The 20,056-nt window shown below is 36.0% G+C and overlaps 1 protein-coding gene across 2 annotated transcripts in view; it reads right to left on the bottom strand.

Annotated features, from left to right (window-relative positions):
* Positions 1–280: 280 nt before the first annotated feature.
* Spata6 (spermatogenesis associated 6) overlaps positions 281–20,056 on the bottom strand; it is a 62,787-nt gene continuing 43,011 nt past the window's right edge. The window contains exons 6-13 of one of the 2 annotated variants that reach the window (XM_013016740.1): positions 18,683–18,763; positions 13,313–13,606; positions 12,605–12,692; positions 11,058–11,098; positions 9,434–9,618; positions 6,704–6,800; positions 2,953–3,044; positions 281–1,014 (exon numbers count right to left, since the gene is read on the bottom strand). In XM_013016740.1, the coding sequence (XP_012872194.1) occupies positions 834–1,014; positions 2,953–3,044; positions 6,704–6,800; positions 9,434–9,618; positions 11,058–11,098; positions 12,605–12,692; positions 13,313–13,606; positions 18,683–18,763 (1,059 nt within the window). In that variant the 3' untranslated portion in view covers positions 281–833. The remainder of the gene's footprint in view (positions 1,015–2,952; positions 3,045–6,703; positions 6,801–9,433; positions 9,619–11,057; positions 11,099–12,604; positions 12,693–13,312; positions 13,607–18,682; positions 18,764–20,056) is intronic. The other variant, XM_013016741.1, reaches the window with a different exon arrangement.

Consider the following 20,056-nt stretch of genomic DNA (forward strand, 5'->3'; position numbering starts at 1 on the left):
TGCCTGGGTGACCTCAAACAATGATCCCAGCAAATCCTTCCAAGTGTCCTTTAAAGTGAGAGTGCTATTGGCTTGGGGCATAACTATGAAAATGCCAGTGAGGGAAAATTTCAATAAAATTCTTCATTCTTTTTGAGTTTCTGCTCACTTACTAGCAAGGATTAGTTTCCAATTTTGTTTGCATGAAAATCTATGAAGAAGAATTATTTATTCATATTTTGGATCATATATGGCCATTGCTTTTCATAGCTAATGGTTAGATATTTAGAATAACTTAGCAGTCCTTCCAGAGGAGGAGGAGTGAGTGATTAGATGAACTTGAAAAAGAAAGCTATTTTTATGGGTATAAAATTGCTTTTCTGAGAAAGAAAAGTGAATAGTATTAAACAGGGTTTCAACTTGTGAGATTCATTTCTACAAAGTATGTCCTTTTGCATATTATCTAGAAAGGTGAGTTCATATTAATTCTTTCCCATACAAGATAATCAGCCCAGCAGATGAAAGGAAAATTACAAGGTGATAAAGGCAGAACATTTCTGGAGAGGATTTGTCTCTTATCAGTAGCTGGTGGTGTCAGATGCAGGCTGTGGAGAATCCTTGCCAAAGACTGCAAGCTGGGATGTGCTGCCGAGGTGTGACATCTAGACACAGCACAATCTTCTGTCATAACAAGACTTGCCTAAGCTAATTTACCACCGGAAGTATGTACTTGATTCAAGTCTAACAACTCAGTGAACCACCTGTTTTTAAAGAAAGGAGTACAGATTTTGATCACATGAAACTTTTCATTAAGAGGCTAACATGGACACTCATACAGTTTATGGTGGGCGGTCTCAGAAGCTTTCTTGTGTATGAGAAACGGAGCTACAGGCCTTTTTGTATAAGTTCCTGTACATCTTGTCCATGCTGTTCTCAAACATGGGTCGGTGGGATTTTCCCTTGTAAGAAGCTGCCCTGTTGGACCAGTACTCGCTGTCATCTAAATGGAGATTGCCACGTGGCCGCTGAAACGAGCTATGGAAAAGGGCAAGAAAGGATTAGAACACTTCTTTTACAAAGGGAGAGAGATTATTATTTAGCAGCATACGGTGGGATGGAAACTAAATGGTCTTTCAATATGACTGTACTAGTAAAATTTTTGTGCTATGGGAGCTGTTGGACTAAGGGATGGAAGCAGCAAGTTGCCATAGACTCCCATTGTTCTGAGTGTTTCTAGCTGAATGCTTCTCAATTTGTTATAGGTCTTTTGTCAAAACCCACATTTCTAATGGGCCACTAATGGCTCACACCTGTAATCTTAGCTACTCAGGAGACTGAGATTTGAGGATCAAATTTCAAAGCCAGCCCAGTCAAGAAGTCCATGAGACTTTCCAATTAACCACCAAAATCTCCAATTAAGTACCCCCAAAAAAGGCAGAAGTGGGGCTGTGGCTCAAGTGGTAGAATGCTAGCCTTGATCAAAATAGCTCAGGACAGACAAACCGACAATTCTGAAATTGATAATAATGTCCAGTTTTGCTATTTCTTTAGGGAGATGGGATTTTCTGGGCTCCCATGTCAGTGGGAGTCTGATTCCCGCTTGGACTTCCACTGATGGGAACCTCAAGGCTCTCAACATGAAAGTGACATCTTTGCCTGTATATCATAGGAATTAAGGATAAAACTAAAATAATGTAACTGATTTTAGCAGCTTTTGCAGCTAATGTATTAAAAAGAACTTTTAGAAAGAGGTTTTCTGAAGGACTGACAAACCATCCTATTCATCCAAGTATGCACACAAGAGAAATAGCAAGGGTTATAATTACTAAAAAGTGCAAACAGAACTTTTCTGGTACTCTGCTTTACTCTCTTATTACAGAGACCTAAGGGATCCAAAGGCTCAGTCATTAACATTGCTTGGTGAACTGGAAAAAGAATCAGTGTTGTGGTTTATAGCAAACTTTAACTCAAAAGCAGTGCTTTGCAAAATGTGGTCCTCATACTACTTGTATTATAATCATCCATGGCATTTCTTCAATGAAGACTTTTAGCTCTCAGAATACATGGGGACAGGAGTAGAATGCAGAATGTAACCCAGGTAATGAGGTAGCCAAAAATTTGAAAATCAGAGCCTTTCCAGTATAAACCCTATTTCTACTCCTCACTTCCCAGTCAGAATTAACTATATAGGTTAAGTACTTAAAAGCAGGATGATGAATAGAGCTTTAAGAAAGAACAATAAAAATTAAAAACAATCTGTAAGATGTGTGCTTTCTGAACTTTCCTCTTCCTCTTTGGATTTTCTCCTTCAAATACATCTGCAATGCATACAACTTTGGTTTTTGTTTATCTGTTGTTTGTAGTGATTGGGATCATCCCAGGGCTTCACACATGCTAAGTAAGTGCTCTACCAACTGAGCAGGTAGAACAACTTTTGAAAAGGACATCACACTCACATTTATGCTCTTGGGCATGTAGTAAAGTCCCTACATAATCATAGATGAGACTCATTTCCAAGTGCCCACTAAGAAACTGGAACTGGACGTGTGAGTCAAGAGGCAGAGTGCCAGTGCCCAGTGCTAGTGTTGAAATGTTGGGAGAATATAATGCATTCTATGTTCCATTATTTGGAATTCTTGTATCTGTTCCTCAGGAATCTCAGGAAGGTAATAATAATCAGTGGTATAGCAGCAAGGATTCAGGGAAGCTTTGACTCATGATTTGCTGTTTTAAGTCTGAACTTTATGGCTATTGACAGTTTTCAAAATGGAATTTGCTAGTATAATCATGCAAAAATATTATACTAACATTCCTGAAATTTGAGCTAGAAAAGAATTTTCTTACATATTGACAAATAATATTGACAAATAAACTTGTCAGTAAAAACGTCTCACAAATTCAGAAGAAAAAGCAGCTAGTGATTTTTGTGTCGATGGTGGGGAAGGTCATTACACACAGTAACCAAACACATACCTATACTCAGGGTCACTGTCGTAGGCAGAGTCTCTGTATAAAAGACCTCTTTTCAGTTCCAGTTCTTCATCTTTCTCTGGGTCTCGCTCATCCTGAAAAATTTTAAAGACATAGGCCATTCATTTTCTCATTGCTTTTGACATGATGCTTCTGCTTCTTTGGGAAATATTCTTCATTTTAGGAAATTGTGTTAAATACTTAGGAAATTTCTTAGGAAGTAGAATTATCCCTTTGAATGAAACTAATTTCATTATATACACTTCTTCATCAACGCATGAATGAAAATCATACCATGTCAAGATGTGTTAAATTATGTGGATTCAAACATGTACTTATAACTACAAAGGCAATAACTTAGGTTTGTTCATCACAAAGTAACATGCAATAATAAGGCAAGTCAGTTGACATGAAGACACATTGCATTCCTTCTTTAGTGGGCAACATGTTTTAACTTCTACTAGACATATACAAGGTTGTAAGAAACAGGATTCCTGTTAGTAAAAGCATCAGAAGTCTGCTTAGACAATATTAGTGGTGTTGACATTCCTAAGAAGAGATAACCTCAAGAGGAGAGCTAATGGTCTATAGCTGGCTTTTTCCTTGTGGATGCTGAGAGCACAGAACAAATGTCAAGAATATCAGTGCTTTGTTCAACCACAAGTCCAAAGCAGCAAGGTTCTGGCAGTCTCATGATACTAGGCAAAAAAATTGAAGATCTAAGAGGTCAGACTCCAGTGGTACATGATGGGTGCAAATTGAGCTAACTTCCATCAAGATTGGGGGTGAGTGGGAGAGGCAAGGGAGGAGGTGTGGAGGTGGGGAGGAAAGAGATGGTAGGGGAAATATAAAGGAGGATGTAACAATGCTCGAGAGGAAATGGACTATCTTCTCATGCAACTGAAACCCCTCTGTACAGTACAGTATCTTTACAGTAGACTATATATATATATATATTAACATTAAAAAACTAAGATTCACATAGAATGTCTGCAATTGCAGAGAGGCAACAATGGCTAACTTGAAAGCCTCTGTAAGACAGGAGAATGCTTTATGTATTCTTGCCTGAGATGGTAAGTAATGTATACCATGCCAGCAAGGACCTGGAATCACAGTAAAACTAGGTTAAACACATGATGAGCTAAAACGAATAACTCAATAGTGTTCTGAAGGTTTCACTTTGGAGTACATATTTAAATATGGGATATGGAGAGCGCTCCTGTGCAGACAAACTTTTTACCATCTTTTCTTAATGTTACATCTTATATAAATGATACATTAACATGGGTAACTAACATTATGTTAGTTCACAATTTTATTTTCTACTCTTTCCAATAATTTACTTTTCAGAACATGTTGTATTTAGTCTACATTTCTCCTAATCTCCTCTTATCTGTGACAAATTCCTCAGTCCTTGTTACTTATAGTCTTGAGAACTTTTTAATTTAATAATTTTTATTAATGTATCTTAATTGTATAGAGGATTTCACTGCATATAATCTACTTTGATCAAATCCACTCGCTTTGATCAAATCCATTCCCTCTGCCCCGCATGTTGCCTTCCTTTTTAGTTGATCTCACTCTATTTTCATACACACATACAAAGTACTTTGATTATAGCCACCCATCTCCTCTCCATTTTTAAATGGTTAAATTTTAGAGCTTCTTATACATTCTGGATATTAATCCTTTCCCTGCTGAATTTCTGGCAAATATTTTCAATCATTTTATAGATTACGTTTTACTCTTTTTTTTATTGTGAAAATACAGATGGGCTATAAGTATATGGGCAAGATAATGAGTACATTTCTTATCAAGCATTGTTGCCTCCTCTGTTTCTCCTTCCTATCTTGATGAAATATCATTTGATGTGCAAATGTTTCTTTGGAGTACTTTGAGGTTACATATGAATTTTGGGATTTTATTTATGTAAAGATGACAGATTTTATGAAGATTTCTTTGAATCTGTAGATTTTAGGTATAAATAGTTTTAAAATATTAATTCTGTGACTTGACAAGACTTAACAGCTTTCAATACTCTTTCCTTTTCCTTTATACCTAATCTTTTAACATGCCTTTCAAGTTATTTTCTGGTCTTGCCTTTTTGGAATCCTAAATGACCTTCTATATCTAAATGACCATCTGAAGTTTTCTGCTGTTACTTGAACATATTTTCTATGCCTTTGGTTTATACATCTCTTCTCCATCTTCTACACCCATGATTTGTAAGTTCTGTCTTTTAATAATGGCTCAGAGATTTTGCATGTTCAGATTATCTCTATTTTCATCTAAATGTCCTAATACATCGTGTCTTAAAACTTAATCTGTTTTAAATTTGATACAATCCACTGGAGAGACTTTCAGCCATATAAATATATATAATATATAATAATATTATAAACACACAGGTGGTACTAAAGATTTGAAGTCAGGGCCTTGCACTTGCTATGTTAAGACTGAGCCACACCTCCAGCCTTGTTTTTCTCAGTTCAAGGAATGGCCTGTACAATGATCTGTCACTTTGGGTGGAGGAGGGGACTAGGATCACAGGTTTATGCTACTTTGTGACCTTCTCATGTAGTTTAAGATGTGACAAGTGTGTGCTGCTCTGCTCAGCTATGGATTGAGATCAATTTTTCTGTTCAGGCAGACTTTGAACCAAGTTTCTCTTTTTCTCAACTCAGTTTTTTCATCTGTTTTTGAACTTTTCATTTCCAGAACATTTGTTTACAGAATTGCTATATTTTCATTTTATATAGTATCTTAATTTCATTTAGCTCTTTCCATTCTTGTAGAGTTAATTCAGATACCTATTTTTATTAATCATCTTTATATAACTTTTTTACTTTAAGATTTCATCTACTTCACTATCATTTCTTGAGTTTGGGGAGAATAATGTTGCTTTGGTTTTTCAGTTTTGTGTTTCTGCATTGTACAACAGAGACCAAGTTCTTGGAAATTTTAATCAGTCTTTCAGTTAAAACATTCTCAGTGTTCTAGCAGTATAGTGTTATAGTAGGGGTTGGAGGTACTGGACTAAGGGTCACTCATGTTTAGGACACTTTGGCTTGAATTCCAGCAGTAATCAGAATGAGGAAAATTACCTGGAGTTTCTTACAGCTGGAGGAGGCTACAGAGTGCTTAGACCCTGCCTAGCACTTCATGTCTCCATGGGGTTAGGAAGCTATGGAGATCATATAATTCAGAGTCTGAAGTCAGGTATTTCAGATTAACCTGAAGCCAACATGTGTAGCCAGAATGCAGGATCTAGAGGCTGAATTATGCCAGCCACCTGTTCAGCACTGTTTCTCCTGCAACCCTCAGACATTTAGCTTCACTATTCATCAGACCTCTGACCACTGCACTCATGCTCCTCAACACTTGAAGCTCTCTGCAGGTTTCTTGTCAGACTTTCTACCTCTCCATAAACTCTAACTCAGAGACTATAACAGGATGATCCAAGACTTTCTGAGTCATAACTGACTATTCCTTGTTTTCAAGCCCCAAGATTAAGGCCTTTATACAAGGAAAAGGAAAGAATCTTTCTTGACCAAAGACAGCCTTCCACACCAGCCCAATCACTAGCTCACTTTCACTAGGTATAAGGATTTTGAGAATTGTAGTCTTATCCTAAAGTTAGAATTCTAAGTCTGTCACCAGGGATCTCTGGCTTATGATTTGATCTTTAGGTTTCTCAGGTAATTTTGTTATCCTAATTATAGAAAGCTTTCAAAAGAAAAGTTTAGAAACTAACATATAAATGCCTTTGATGAGCTTGATGTGATTTCAAGACATCTTTTACCCGGTCGTGGATCTCATCACAGTTTGGTGAACACCAATCAGAATGGAATCTGTAGGCATTAAAAACAAGAAATTTATATTAGAGGGAAACATATTATTCCCAAATTTCAGAGACAAGATGTGATTTTTTTTCTTACCCTTGAGTGATTTTTTTCTTACCCTTGTGTGATTTAATGATTAGTTCTTTATAATAAATTTAAATATAGAAGCATTCATTTTAGAATAATCTCCTGCATATGTGAAAGGAAGTTCAACTGCATCTATGCAAATACAATGGGAGACTGTTGTTTATAATCTATGTAAACAAATCTTGGAAATTGGTGGGGGGGGCGGGAGGATTGGGTGGGAGGATGGGGGGAGGATGGGAAGGGATGGGAAGGGGAAACAAAGGAGGCTACAATGCTTGATAAGAAATGTACTCATTATTGCCCATGTAATTGTAATCCCTCTGTACAGTATTTTCATAATAAAAAATTAAAATTAAAAAATAAATAATTTTAAAAAACAAAAAAAAACAAATCTTGGAAATAAGAGATCTACCTATGCAGCTCCAAGTGGAACTCTTCAATATTATTATAGAATCCACTAGTCTGTGCTGTGGTATAAGGAATGTTTATCACTCATTAAATTGATTTATAAAGATAAAAACTAAGCATGATGCAAAAAATATATGAGCTAATTAGGTGTGCCAATGTTTCTTAAGAGTTGTGAAGTCTAATATATTTCAATTCATAAAATATTAATATTTATTCTTCAAAGAAATAGAATTCTGAAACAAAACTAATTAATTTTATGGTATGCTAACTGTATTTTTAAAAAGCTCAAGAAAGCACCTTCACTATAATATTCAATTGCTTATGTCTATTGATAAATGTTTCTTAAAATTTTGTTTATTAATAGACATGACTAAGGAGTTATTTTGCAACAGTATTAGTTTACTTAACTAAAAGAGTTTATCTGCATAAATATTCATTGAAATTAAGTAAATTACTTCTAATTTAGAAAAACTCTTATGGTTATGTTTGCCATATTGCTTCTAGGCAAAACTTACAATTTTGCCTGGTATATAAAATATATATATTTGTGTCAGTTTAAATTGTTTATTGATTCCAGAGGTTATATATAAACACCCTGCAAATATACTACCAATTACCTTGGAAAAAAATTAGAGAATGTCTTGTATTTAAAGATGAGGTACTAAGGATTGAAAAACAAAATGTTTGTTGTATTTAAGTAATGTATTAAAGATATATTTTATAATACACCAAATCTAGATCATTTTATGAAGATGCACACAGATGTTTTACTGTAGTGAAAATTAAAAAATGTGTGTGTGTGCCTGAGAATATATCAATAGAATTTTAGATGATATATTTAAATGAGTTCCAAACTATATTGCCATTATATTCTTTTATTTTAAAAACAACTATGTTGTTTTTCTGTTTATCATTAAAAGCACCCATTTTATTGCATAAATGTGATACTGTGAGTTATCCCCAGCATCGAAATATAAAGAGAATGACTGATTTTAGCTAGATCATAACTTCAACAAAGATTTCTCAAACTGAAAAAGGCAGGAGCCAAACATGGAATGAAATTGTGAACATGCAGCGAGACTAAAATTGAGGATAAAGAATAAAATTGAGGCTACCACTGTAGTATTGTGATGGATTTATAATTGGAAAGGACCTGATCAACAAAAGCCATTCCCTGATTCAAAATCAGGGAATACCAGACTTCAGCAAGAAAGCTCTCATTTTTTTTTTTTTATGGCAGTGGGGAGAGGGGTGGGAAAACAGGGGAAAGGGGAGTTGTGGGAGGAAAGGGAAAAGGTACCAATCCTGGGACTTGAACACAGGGCCTAGGAACTGTCCCACAAGGCCAGCACTTACCACTTGAACTATAGCTCCACTTCCACAGTTTTTGGTAGTTTTAGTAGAGATAATAGTCTCACAAATTTTCCTGTCTGGACTGGCTTCAAACTTGGATCCTCAGATCTCAGCCTTCTGAGTAATTAGGATTACGTGCATGAGCTACCAGCACTCAACCAGTTTTTTTTTTAACTTTGGATGGCTAATATGTTTCATATACATTGAAGGTAAATAGATGAAATCATCTGTTTGTAAAAGAGCGCCTTCAATATAGCAGCCAAACATACTCTTGTTCGTTACCAGTTTTGAGCTGTACTTTTCATATATTCATTATTAATTATGTCCAATGACCCTAATATACTATAGGATTTAATGGCTAACTCTAGATTTTGTATACCATGCAAATATGCTAAATTTTCAGCTTGTAAAAAGTGGGGAAAAAATGAAAATTTCAGTTCTTCAATTCCTATGTACAATTTAAAATAACCTTTTCTATGTTACTGTGATGAGGCAAGGAATTTCCTACTTTGCTTTTGAAAAACTTATATGAAGAGAGATTATTTCATTTATATCCAAATTTTCCAAGTGTCTGGCTTGGGTTGACAAAACACCAGAAAACTGGAAGTAGCTCAAGTGGCAGAGTGTTCACCTTGAGTTAAAGAGCTCAGGGACAGTGCCTATGCCCAGTGTTCAAGCCCCATATCTGCCAAAAAAAAAAGAAATAGAAAAAGAAATAACTGTTGAATAGGCAGATGTTTTCTGTTTCTATTAGACCATTCAAAGGATTAGTGTCAAAACAGACTACCCATTACCTTTCCCTGAGAGAAGCTCTATTTAACATGGGGCTTGGGCAATGCTTTGGCACTGATGAGGGCGCTGAGTGGACTAGTAAGGTCCTCGTTGAATGCTGGGGCTTCATACATGGCCTGGAGCCCAAATAGTCTTCACACCTTTCTAAAGAGTCATCGAAGTCTCTTCCATGGGGTGTCCTGATAACCTGTTTAAAAATATGTATATATGTTTCCATATCTAGATCTATTTACATAGATGTGTATCTACATATCTCTATGGACACACAGTATCTATGTATGCAAAAGGTTTTTTAATAAGAATTGGGTTGGCATAAAGGTGGGTATATATATAAAAAGAACACATATTCATATAAAAAGAACACATATTCATAAAGTAAATGATAGCCTACTTAAGCTTCATTTCATTTGTTCTGGGAATGGACAAATGCAGAAAGATAGAAGAATTACTTTCTCCCCTTGTAGTCTTTATATTCTAGTAAAACGTATACTCAGGCAAGGAGAGACAGACTTAAAGCATATACCTATCAAGATGGTCAAGCACAATGAAAGTACTGCTTTGCCAGCTATTCATTTGATGGTGGACTAATCAAGAATAAGTAATGGTATCAAAGAAGTTATCGATAAACCAATAAGCACTCCAGTCAAAAAATTGACAAATGACCTGGAGACACTTCTGAAACGTACAGATGGACAATAAATACATGGGAAAATGTTCATTATCTTTAGCTACTAAGGAAATGCAAAGTAAAATATATTGAGTTTCTCCCTCACCGTCAAGACTCTCAATAGAAGATGTGGAAGTAAAGGAATCCTTACACACTGTTGTTGGGACTGTAAAGCCACCGTGGAAAACAGTATGGGGTTCTTCCAAACACTAAAAATACAGCTACCTTACAATCCAGCTATACCTTTTCTGGAGATAAGTTTGAAGATACTGAGAGTTATAACATATATATTCTACATAACCTTTATTGCAGTACCTTCCACAAAACAGCAAGCTATGAAATCAGCTTTGGCATACATCAATATATGAATGCACACAGAAAATGTAGTGTGTGTATGTATAATACATGTATGGATGTATTAAAACATACACTAGATAACATTGAATCAGGAAAATTACCTGAACTTTTCAAGTTTTTAATCAGAAATCCTCAGTCAGTGTGGTATTTCTATCATTGCTTATAAAGAAGAGAGCATACTTCAGACAAAGTCTGGGCAAATACCAATATCTAGGTAGGATTTAGTAGCATTGTTATATCTTTTTCAAGGCTAGCACCCATTGAAATATGATACTGCTCTTTAATTTATAATACTGAGATAAAAAGTAAATAAAAAACAAAACAATACTGTGAGTTAAAATTAACCTCTCTTCTTTCTCTTACACGAACACAAACACTGAATAATTAATCCAAATGAATAATCAAATCCACAAAAGACTTGTTCGAAGACATTTTGTTAAAGGACTATTTTGATCCACTTGACATAACAGCCAAAATAATGACATTCCATGAATGTCATTATTATTACTAAATATGATAATCCTCGTGTAGTTGTATATGAGAAATCTATGCTATTGTCTAAAATCCAGGACAATTATGTTTCTGTCATTCATTTGACAAACCTTATAATCCTTGGCACGACAACAGCCAACATGGGAATGGTCTGAAAAAGAAATAAAATATAAATATAAATTAAGGAGAGTAAAGGAGAGTATTTGTTTTTACCTTTGATGTTAGTATCACTGGTGAAATTGCTATTCCTGGCTTATAGAGAGCTGCCTTCTAGCTGATTCCTCATGTATCATGGAGAGATAGCAACACACATACAAGAAAACACAGTGGGAAAGTGGGAGAAAGCGGCAGGAAGAGAGGGTGAAGGAAGGGAGAAAGGGAGTGGGGGGGAGGGAGGAATAGAGAATAGGAGTTCTCTAGTCTTTTCTTACAAGGGCATTTAAGCCCACCACAGTGCATATAAATCTAATCACTAAAGGCCCCATTTTCAACATATCAGTTTGGGGTTAAGGTTTCAACATATATTTATATGATACAATTCAGTCTATAGTAATGTCTTTCAAGTGTGAAAAGAATATAAGAATTATTTGTACTAAGCCTGGCGCTGGTGGCTCACACCTATAATCCTAGCTACTCAGGAGGCTGAGATCTGAGGATCACGGTTCAAAGCCAGCCCGGGCAGGAAAGACCGTGAGACTCTTATCTCCAATAAACCACCAGAAAACCGGAAGTGGCGCTGTAGCTCAAATGGTAGAGTGCTCGCCTTGAGCTGAAGAGCTGAGGGACAGCGCCCAGGCCCAGAGTTCAAGCCCCACAACCGACAAAAAAAAAAAAAAAAAAGAATTATTTGTACTATTACTACTTATGTTAAAAGCTAAAGATAAAAATACATTCATAGAGGTTAAACCCTTGCAACATGTCTTTTTTTGAAATATAAGCATATTATAATTATATGGAAAGTTTATGTTTACTGATTATGTACAAAGGTATTTTATATGGTAATATTTCCATTATTCATTAAGTAATAAACTATCACAGTAGTCAAAATGGCTTTTTCAAGGATGCCACGTTTATAAATAAGTGGTAAAGACAGGATTCAAGTATATGTCTAAATATATGTCCCAAACCCTAACCCAAAGCTCTTCTCACTAGTGTGGTAAAGTGAGAAAGATGTTCCTTAGGCAAGTTTAGAAGATGTCTAGAAACAAAATCAAGTTTTTTGAATAGAAGGTAATACAGTCCTCATTATGTTAAAATTTACTATGAATCTCAAAGAACAGTATGGTTTTTAGCAGGAATCTTTTTTCTTAGCTGGTCCTGGGGCTTGAACTCAGGGCCTGGATGCTGCCCCCGAGATTCCTTTGCTGAAGCCTAACACCCTTATCACTTCAGCTGCAGTGCACTTCCAGCTTTTTCTTAGAGATAAGATTCTCACAGGCTGGCTTTGGACCACAATCCTCAGATGTTAGCCTCCTGAGAAGCTAGGGGGAATTAAGAAAGCACCTATGTGGGTATCCTAAATAAGCTGTAAAAAGCTACACTTCACACCATGTTGTTAATAATGCAGCAAAGATTCTGTTTTCATTTGATCAGTGCCATGTTGAGGCCCTGGCTGCAGTTGAGACAAATAAAATAATGAAGATAACTTCTAGTTTACCATTGTGCATTCTGGCCCATCCATCTCTTTCACAGTCTCTGCCAGAAGATCCAAACACAGCATCAGCCCTGGGACTTGGAGGATCAACCTAAGGGAAGCAGAATTTTGGAAGCAAAAAGAGTTTAACTGTTCGCAGTCTCAGTATCATAGTTCCAGGAAAACTACTAAGGTATATATACTAGTTACTAAACAAAGTAAATTAAAAACCACAATTAGATACCATTCTATATCCACTGAATGAAACAGGACTGGTTTAGAGCACAGAATTAGAACACTTGCCCAGAATGAACGATACCTTGGGTTCAACTCTACTGCCACCAGGAAAAAAAAAACATTCTTTTTAAATTTTAAAAACTCCCTAAAGAGTTGGAATGGTGTGGGACTCCCTTTTCATCAAGAAACTTGGCTGTTTATAAAATCCTACTTTGACATTTTAATATTAATGTCCATTAAAACCTAGATCAACTTTTAGAATTTTGTTTTATGTCCATTGTATAAGAAAGGAAATGGGTTCTTAAGAGGATTCATAATGGAGCTTGATCTCTTCCATATTTTTAAAATTTTCAAGTTAATTTTCTATTTTAGATTGCTGGTTAACAATTCAAGAAAGAAAACTATATAAACTAAAAGCTGAAAGTCACTTTGGAAAAAATTTAATGGCAGAAAAGACAATCCATTTGAAATGGAAATGTTTAAGTGAGCACCTACATGTCTAATCACAAATGGAGGCTTATCTGTTTCTTTTTTGAATTCATATGGTCCCAGATTTAAATGGGCCAGGCGCCGCCTGGTGTCTTCAGATAGCTCACACATGCGTCTTTTTGTGTAGGGAGATGGAGAGTGAGATTTTGAAGAAATTGTAGGCTGTTCGTAGCTTTTTGCATTTATGCAATACTTATTTCTATCAGGTGACTTGGATTTTTTCTTTTGTGATCTTGATGTTCTGCTTTGCAGTCTGCCATGTGATTTTTCAACTGGAGTTGAATGGTAAACAAATTTATCCTAAACATAAAAAATAAAAATTAACTTAGGTAGAAAGCATTTTCAAGGCATCCTACAGTTAGAGAAAAATACAAAGCTATCTAAAGCCAACTATGCCAGTCCCTCCTGTCTGCTGATTCTTGGGGAAGGTCAAATTTGTGTGCTCCTAGACAACTCCTTGTATAATAAGTGGTAGTGAATACAGTTTATAGTAGCAAATTTCCTTCTTAAGTCTTAAAGGGCTTAAGAAAAATAGAAGTCCAATAAACTTAATTATATGGAAAAATTAATGTAAACTTTGGTGATATACATTTTAATTAAATTAATTACATAGTAAGTTATATGAGTAGAATTATAAGGTTTTCTACATGCTATAAATTTTCAACTCAATGACAGACAACCATTTTATATCTGAACCCATGAACCCACAGGGTTTTTGGGTGGTTTTTTTTTTTTTTTGCCAGTTCTGGGGGTTGAACTCAGGGACTGGGCGTGTCCCCGAGTCCCTTTGTGATGAAGGTGAGGGCTCCACCTCTTGAGCCACAGCATCACTTCCAGCTTTTGTTGAGTAGTTTATTGGAGATAAGAGGCTCAGACTTTTCTGTCCCTGCTGGCTTTGAACCATGATCCTCAGATCTCAGCCTCCTGAGTAGCTAGGATTACAGGTGTGAGCCATTGGTGCCTGGCTTGGACCAATGTTTTATTTTATTTTTTTATTTTTTATTTAACTTTATTGTTAAGAGGGGTTACAGTTACATAATACATAAGGCAGTGAGTACATTTCTTGTCGAACATTGTTACCTACCTCCCTCATTTCTCTCCCACTTTTCCTCCCCCCGAAACCCCCACAAGTTGTACAGTTCATGAAGATGAATAAAAGTCATGTCTCTCAGGGCTGGGAAGTTGGCTCGGTGGTAGAGTGCTTGCCTTGCATGCATGAGGCCCTGGCTTTGATTCCTCAGCACCACATAAACAGACAAAATAATCCGGAAGTGGTGCTATGGCTCAAGTGGTATAGCGCTAGCCTCGAGCTGAAGAGCTGAGGGACAGCACCCAGGCCCAGAATTCAGGCCCCACAACTGACAAAAAAAAAAAAAAAGTCATGTCTCTCAAGGCTTTTCTGCCGCTGGCTGGCTTGGAACTGTGATCCTCAGATTTCAGCCTCCTGAGTAGCTAGGATTACAGGCGTGAGCTACTGATACCCAGCTTGGACCCATATTTTTATAAAAAACAAAAATGGGTAAAAGTCATGTTATAAACTTTAACAACTATCTGGTTACCAGTCTAAAGTTTTTAAGATGAAAAAACAAATTTGAGCTGAGTGTGATGGGGTACATGCCTGTAGTCCCACCCAGTTGGGAGCCTAAGGTTGAAGAGTAGCCTGAACAACTTAGTATCTTATCTTAGGCAAAATGAGAAGGAAAATCAATTTAAGAGCTCTAATTTTTGTGTTAATAGTTCCCCCCTCCAAATATACTCTTTCCTATAAATGCCTTACTAGTTGGATTATATGTAAATAATTTAAGATTTCTTCATGTATTGGAATTATAAGAAGCTTTTCAATTAGGAAAAACGGACAGTTGAGAATGTCGTTCAAAAACTTTAGATGTCTTTCTAACTTTTAATCCTTTTAAAAATTATCAATCCTACTTCCTTTGCTAGATTCGCAATTCACCCCCCTCCTCTAAAAAAAAAAATCGAAACAAAAACCAAACATGAATTGAAGGGAGAAGATTCAACATACAGGAATGAAGGCAGGTCTAGTGGCTCCCTGCAGCCCCGGTGGGAACCAAACTGTTTCATCCATCTTTCTTTCTTTCTTCTGCCATCTTTGATGTGATCCTTCCTGGGCCTTGTCCGAATGTCCAATAGCCTCAGGACCTACGGACCTTCCTCTATAGCTTCACCCACCTCTGTGACATCACTTGGGGGTGTCACAGAAGGCAGTGACTCACAGAAGGAGGAAATTCTAGCACTAGGAAGGGTCTTTGAGGCTGCCAAAACACTCAAGCAATGAATCTTTCCAAGACCCCTAGCTGGAATTCTTGATTTCTACTGTATTTTAGAATTCACCACTATCAGACCCATAGTCTCCTTCACTGGGAGGAAAATCTCTTCCTCATCAAAACTTCGAATTCTTTGCCTACTTTTATTTTCATGGAATTTATTACTTTTGCTACCACCTTAGTCCTTATGTTTCTTTCCCCTCGTCCTTCATAGGCTTTTAGTGTCCAGGCCGAAATAATCATTTCAGCAACGTTTAAAGTTCCTTCTTACACACCTATCTCTGACTAAACCGTAAGCAACCAATTCTATCTTCTTTATTAAGAATTTTTACTGTTCTATACTACTACAGGAAGTTATAAACTGAGTATTATCTGCTACAAATGGCAAGCTAATAAAACAAAATAGCGGCCTTTACACTGGTCACAAAATGACTTCCTCTAGTCACATCTAGGATAGTTTCTCTTAGGAAGCCCCAGATGAAATAAAGATCATCAGAAACCATAGGTCTTGTTCTAATGAAAATGTCTGCCAAATGCCAGGCATGAAGTCACCCTAAAGCACTCAGCTTTAACCCCCAATCCAGACCAAAAAACCATCCCCAGTAGATCCAGTGTTACTGTCTTAAGCCACTAAATTAGTGAGGATTATAACAAACTAAAGTCAAGAGTGAGCAGATTAATACACTTATTAAGATGGCATCAATCTTTTAATATTTAATAATTTCACTTTTCAGCAGGTAACTAAATAAGAAAAACTACTTTTCCCCCAAATTATGCTTGTCAGTCCATTAAATGGGTCATGAAACATTCTGAAACTAAAGTACAAGAGAATAAGGATTTTATAATTTTATGAAATATACTTTACTCCTCTAAATCAAAAGCTTTATTCTTTGAAAATGCTGCTTTATATCTATGAAATTTTAATTGTGACTAATATAAACTTGAAAAAACGGGTTTTCACATTCTTAATGAAATAAATGACTATTAACATTCAGAATTTTATTGTAAAAGTGAAATACTCTGTTGTTTCTACTAGGCAGTGTGTTTTTAGCATATATTATATTTGTTTGTTTATATTTTTTGATGCTGGGCTTGGATTCAGGGACTGGGCACTGTCCCTGAACTTTTGTGCTCAAGTCTAGCACACTACCAGTTGAGACAGATCTACTTCTGGCTTTTTGGTTTGGAGTTAAGAGTCTCATGGACTTTCTGCCTGGTCTGGCTGTGAACCATAATACTCAGATCTCAGACTCCTAGCAGCTAGTATTACAGGCATATGTGATCAGCACCCACCCACTCTTACCTTTTATTTTAATTGTTATATTTTATATCTCCAAGTATTATGATTTTTTTAAATAGCCTTAGTTTTAAAAATAGGCTCAAAATTTTAAGCTGTAAATCAATGAATTCTGTGTTATACATGGGCACATCACATATATTCTCTAATTTTCACAACTTATAAGTTTCAAGTCTCTCTGTTTTCAATGCGTATTTTCTACATTTTTTTTTCTTTTGTTTTGTGGTGTGATGGTTATTGAACCCCAAGCCTCATGCAGGCTAGACAAATGCTCTACCACTAAGCTGCATCCCCAGCTATAAAGCATATTTTCTTAAGTATTGTTTGATAGCAAAACTGTTCCCTCACATCCATGTTCAGTAAGGATCAAATGACACATAGGGAAACTTCTAGTCAGAAAGAAAGCAATAGTCTGGCTAAAAGTTTCATTGGAGGGCTGGGAAGGTGGCTCCGTGGTAATGTGCATGCCTTGCATGCATGAGGCCGTGGGCTTGATTCCTCAGCACCACATAAGCAGAAAAAGCTGCAAGTGGCGCTGTGGCTCGAGTGGTAGAGCACCAGCCTTGAGCTGAAGAGCTGAGGGATGATGCCGAGGCCCAGAGTTCAGGCCCCACGACTGACAAAAAAAAAATTTTTTTCAGTGGAAACTGTTTTATTAAATGACGACAACTCTGTACAATGACGTACAAATAATGAAGAAAAGTCAGAATCTAAGCCCAAGTTGTGTTTTTAAAGAGGGAAAGGGTAACAAGTTCAACAAGAAATGTACTCACTACCTTACTGTAACCTCTCTGTACATCACTTTGACAACAAAATTAAAATGTTTTTAAAAAGCAAGTTGTAAATGGTCTCTGGATTTGGGAAGCATCTTGTCAGATTTCTTACAGTTATTTTTAAAAGATAAATAACTAGACTCTGGCTTTGAAACACTAGGTATCTTTCTAAACAAAATGAGAATGTTCTTTCAGTAATTCTATAATGACATTTTACCTTTCTTAGTTTGTCTCAATAACATCCTCAGTAAAATTACTTGAAAAACTAATAACATAGTAAGTTAAGTTATTGCTTACAGGATGGGTATGGGCTGTATAGATCACTGGCTCTTCATCACAGACAGGTCATTGTTACCTGGTCTTGATGTACCTGCTTGTAAATGATGCCAGGCCATTATTAAATTACCTATAGATAAGGTAATGTGTCTATCACAAGACCACCTTGGAAATTAGCAAGAAATTAGAAAAGAACAGTAGATCCAGATAGCTTATTAAAGGTAATTTTCAGAAACACAGAAGGTATTTAGGCTGAGTGTCCAAACTTCCTTTGATTGTATAGGACCAATATGGTGACCAAACTAAGCAACAGTCTCTTAAGAAATCATATACACACAAGAAAACATTGATAACTAGCCTCTCAGACTGGGAACTTGTATCACAGCTGCTAAAAGGCATCCTTTGAAACTTTCTGTGGTAACCTGTAACTTCCATAAGCTGTACAGAAGCCTTAAATCATTTTCAATGAAACTACTTGATCACATCTTTCTGGAAGCCTGGTTCCTTTGTATAAAAAAGTAAATTCATATAAACAAACATGACAAAAAAAACATCATGGCATCCTCTATCATTTCATCTCACATTTATTTAGGTGTAACCAAATGTAAATATTTTGGTTAATGGTTTTACCTGAAGACTGAACAAAAAAGTAAAAAGAACTGCAGCCAGCACAAAAGAATAAAGGCTGCCAAACAGCCACAGACATGAACAAGTAAAATTATTAAATATTTTAAATCATTTTAACCTGAGTGCGGCACTTCCTTGAACTTATCAGACATTCAGTAATAACTGAAGTTGTAGAAAATTCCAGCTTTGGAGCAATTCCCTGGAATTTAAAAAGAAGACAGGATTAGACATTTCAATTTTAAAAGAGGCAATTACTGCCTAAAGTAATCATCTCTTAGCTTGAACTTTTTATTAGAGATAAAGTCAAAATAGTAAAGCTAAATCTTAGCAGGAAACAGTTTCATTGTTGATGATTACATTCAAACAAACTGAAGACTGTTAATCTACAGTACAATCCTCAATGAATTTCAAATTTTTTAACTGTTAGAACCATTTAACTATTTGACCAAAAAAAAATAAAGTGTGCGTGTGTGTATGTGTGTGTGTGTGTGTGAGAGAGAGAGAGAGAGAGAGAGAGGGTGAGTTGTGGCTCAAGTGGTAACTCCTGCCTATTAAGTACAATTTCCTGAGTTTAAAACTTATTTTTTCAAAAGAAAGGAATATGTTAATTAGCTTCATAAAGTCATTTCACTAGCTAGATGATAGATACGTACATTACATAGACACATTGACCATACTGCATCACTATAAACATGAAATATGTATAGTCTAACAAACATAACTCCTCATGCCTCCTGTGTATGCAGTTTTTAAATAGTACACCCTATAGTATAATTCACATTTTCACATTCGAATCTATTAATGCCAACCAATACTCCCTGCCCATAGCTTCTGTTCTACTACAGCAGAAGTCAGACATGACCAACAACCCAACCCCACAAATCTAGCCTGTGAGTAAGTTTAATGTTTAAGATGTTTTATCCATTATAGGATTTGCATAAGGGCTGAAATATTGTTTTCTGCAAACATATGTTTTATTAATATTTACTATGCCTGATTGTTAGACATCTATTACTACAACTAACATATTACTCCATATCTAGCAGTTTAAAATATCAGTTAAAAGAATGGGCATGGTGGTTTATGCTTGTAATTCCAGCTTCTTGGAAGGTGGAGGCAGAAAGACTGTCTATCAAAGCTAACTCAGGTGAAAAAGAGAAAGATCATATATCAGAAAAGAAGCCAGTTCTAGTGGTTCATGTTTGTAATTTCAGCTATGCGGGAGAAACAGGAAGGAGGACTGCTGTCAGAGGCTGCCTGTGGACAAAAAGTGCAATACCCAGTCTGAAAAATAACTAAAGTCTAAAGGCTGAGATATGGCTCAAATGATAAAGTGCTTGCTTACTAAGTGTAAAGCTCTGAGTTCAAAATCCCAGTACAAGGAAATAAAGAAAAAAAATAAAACACTAGAAAACATTTATTATCCCAGAGAGTTTCTATGGTCCAGCAATCTAGCAGAGGTTGAGCTATGGATTTCTAGCTTAGAATTTTT

Source organism: Dipodomys ordii, unplaced genomic scaffold (assembly GCF_000151885.1).
Source record: "Dipodomys ordii isolate 6190 unplaced genomic scaffold, Dord_2.0 Scaffold33, whole genome shotgun sequence".
In the NCBI taxonomy this organism is placed as follows: domain Eukaryota; kingdom Metazoa; phylum Chordata; class Mammalia; order Rodentia; family Heteromyidae; genus Dipodomys; species Dipodomys ordii.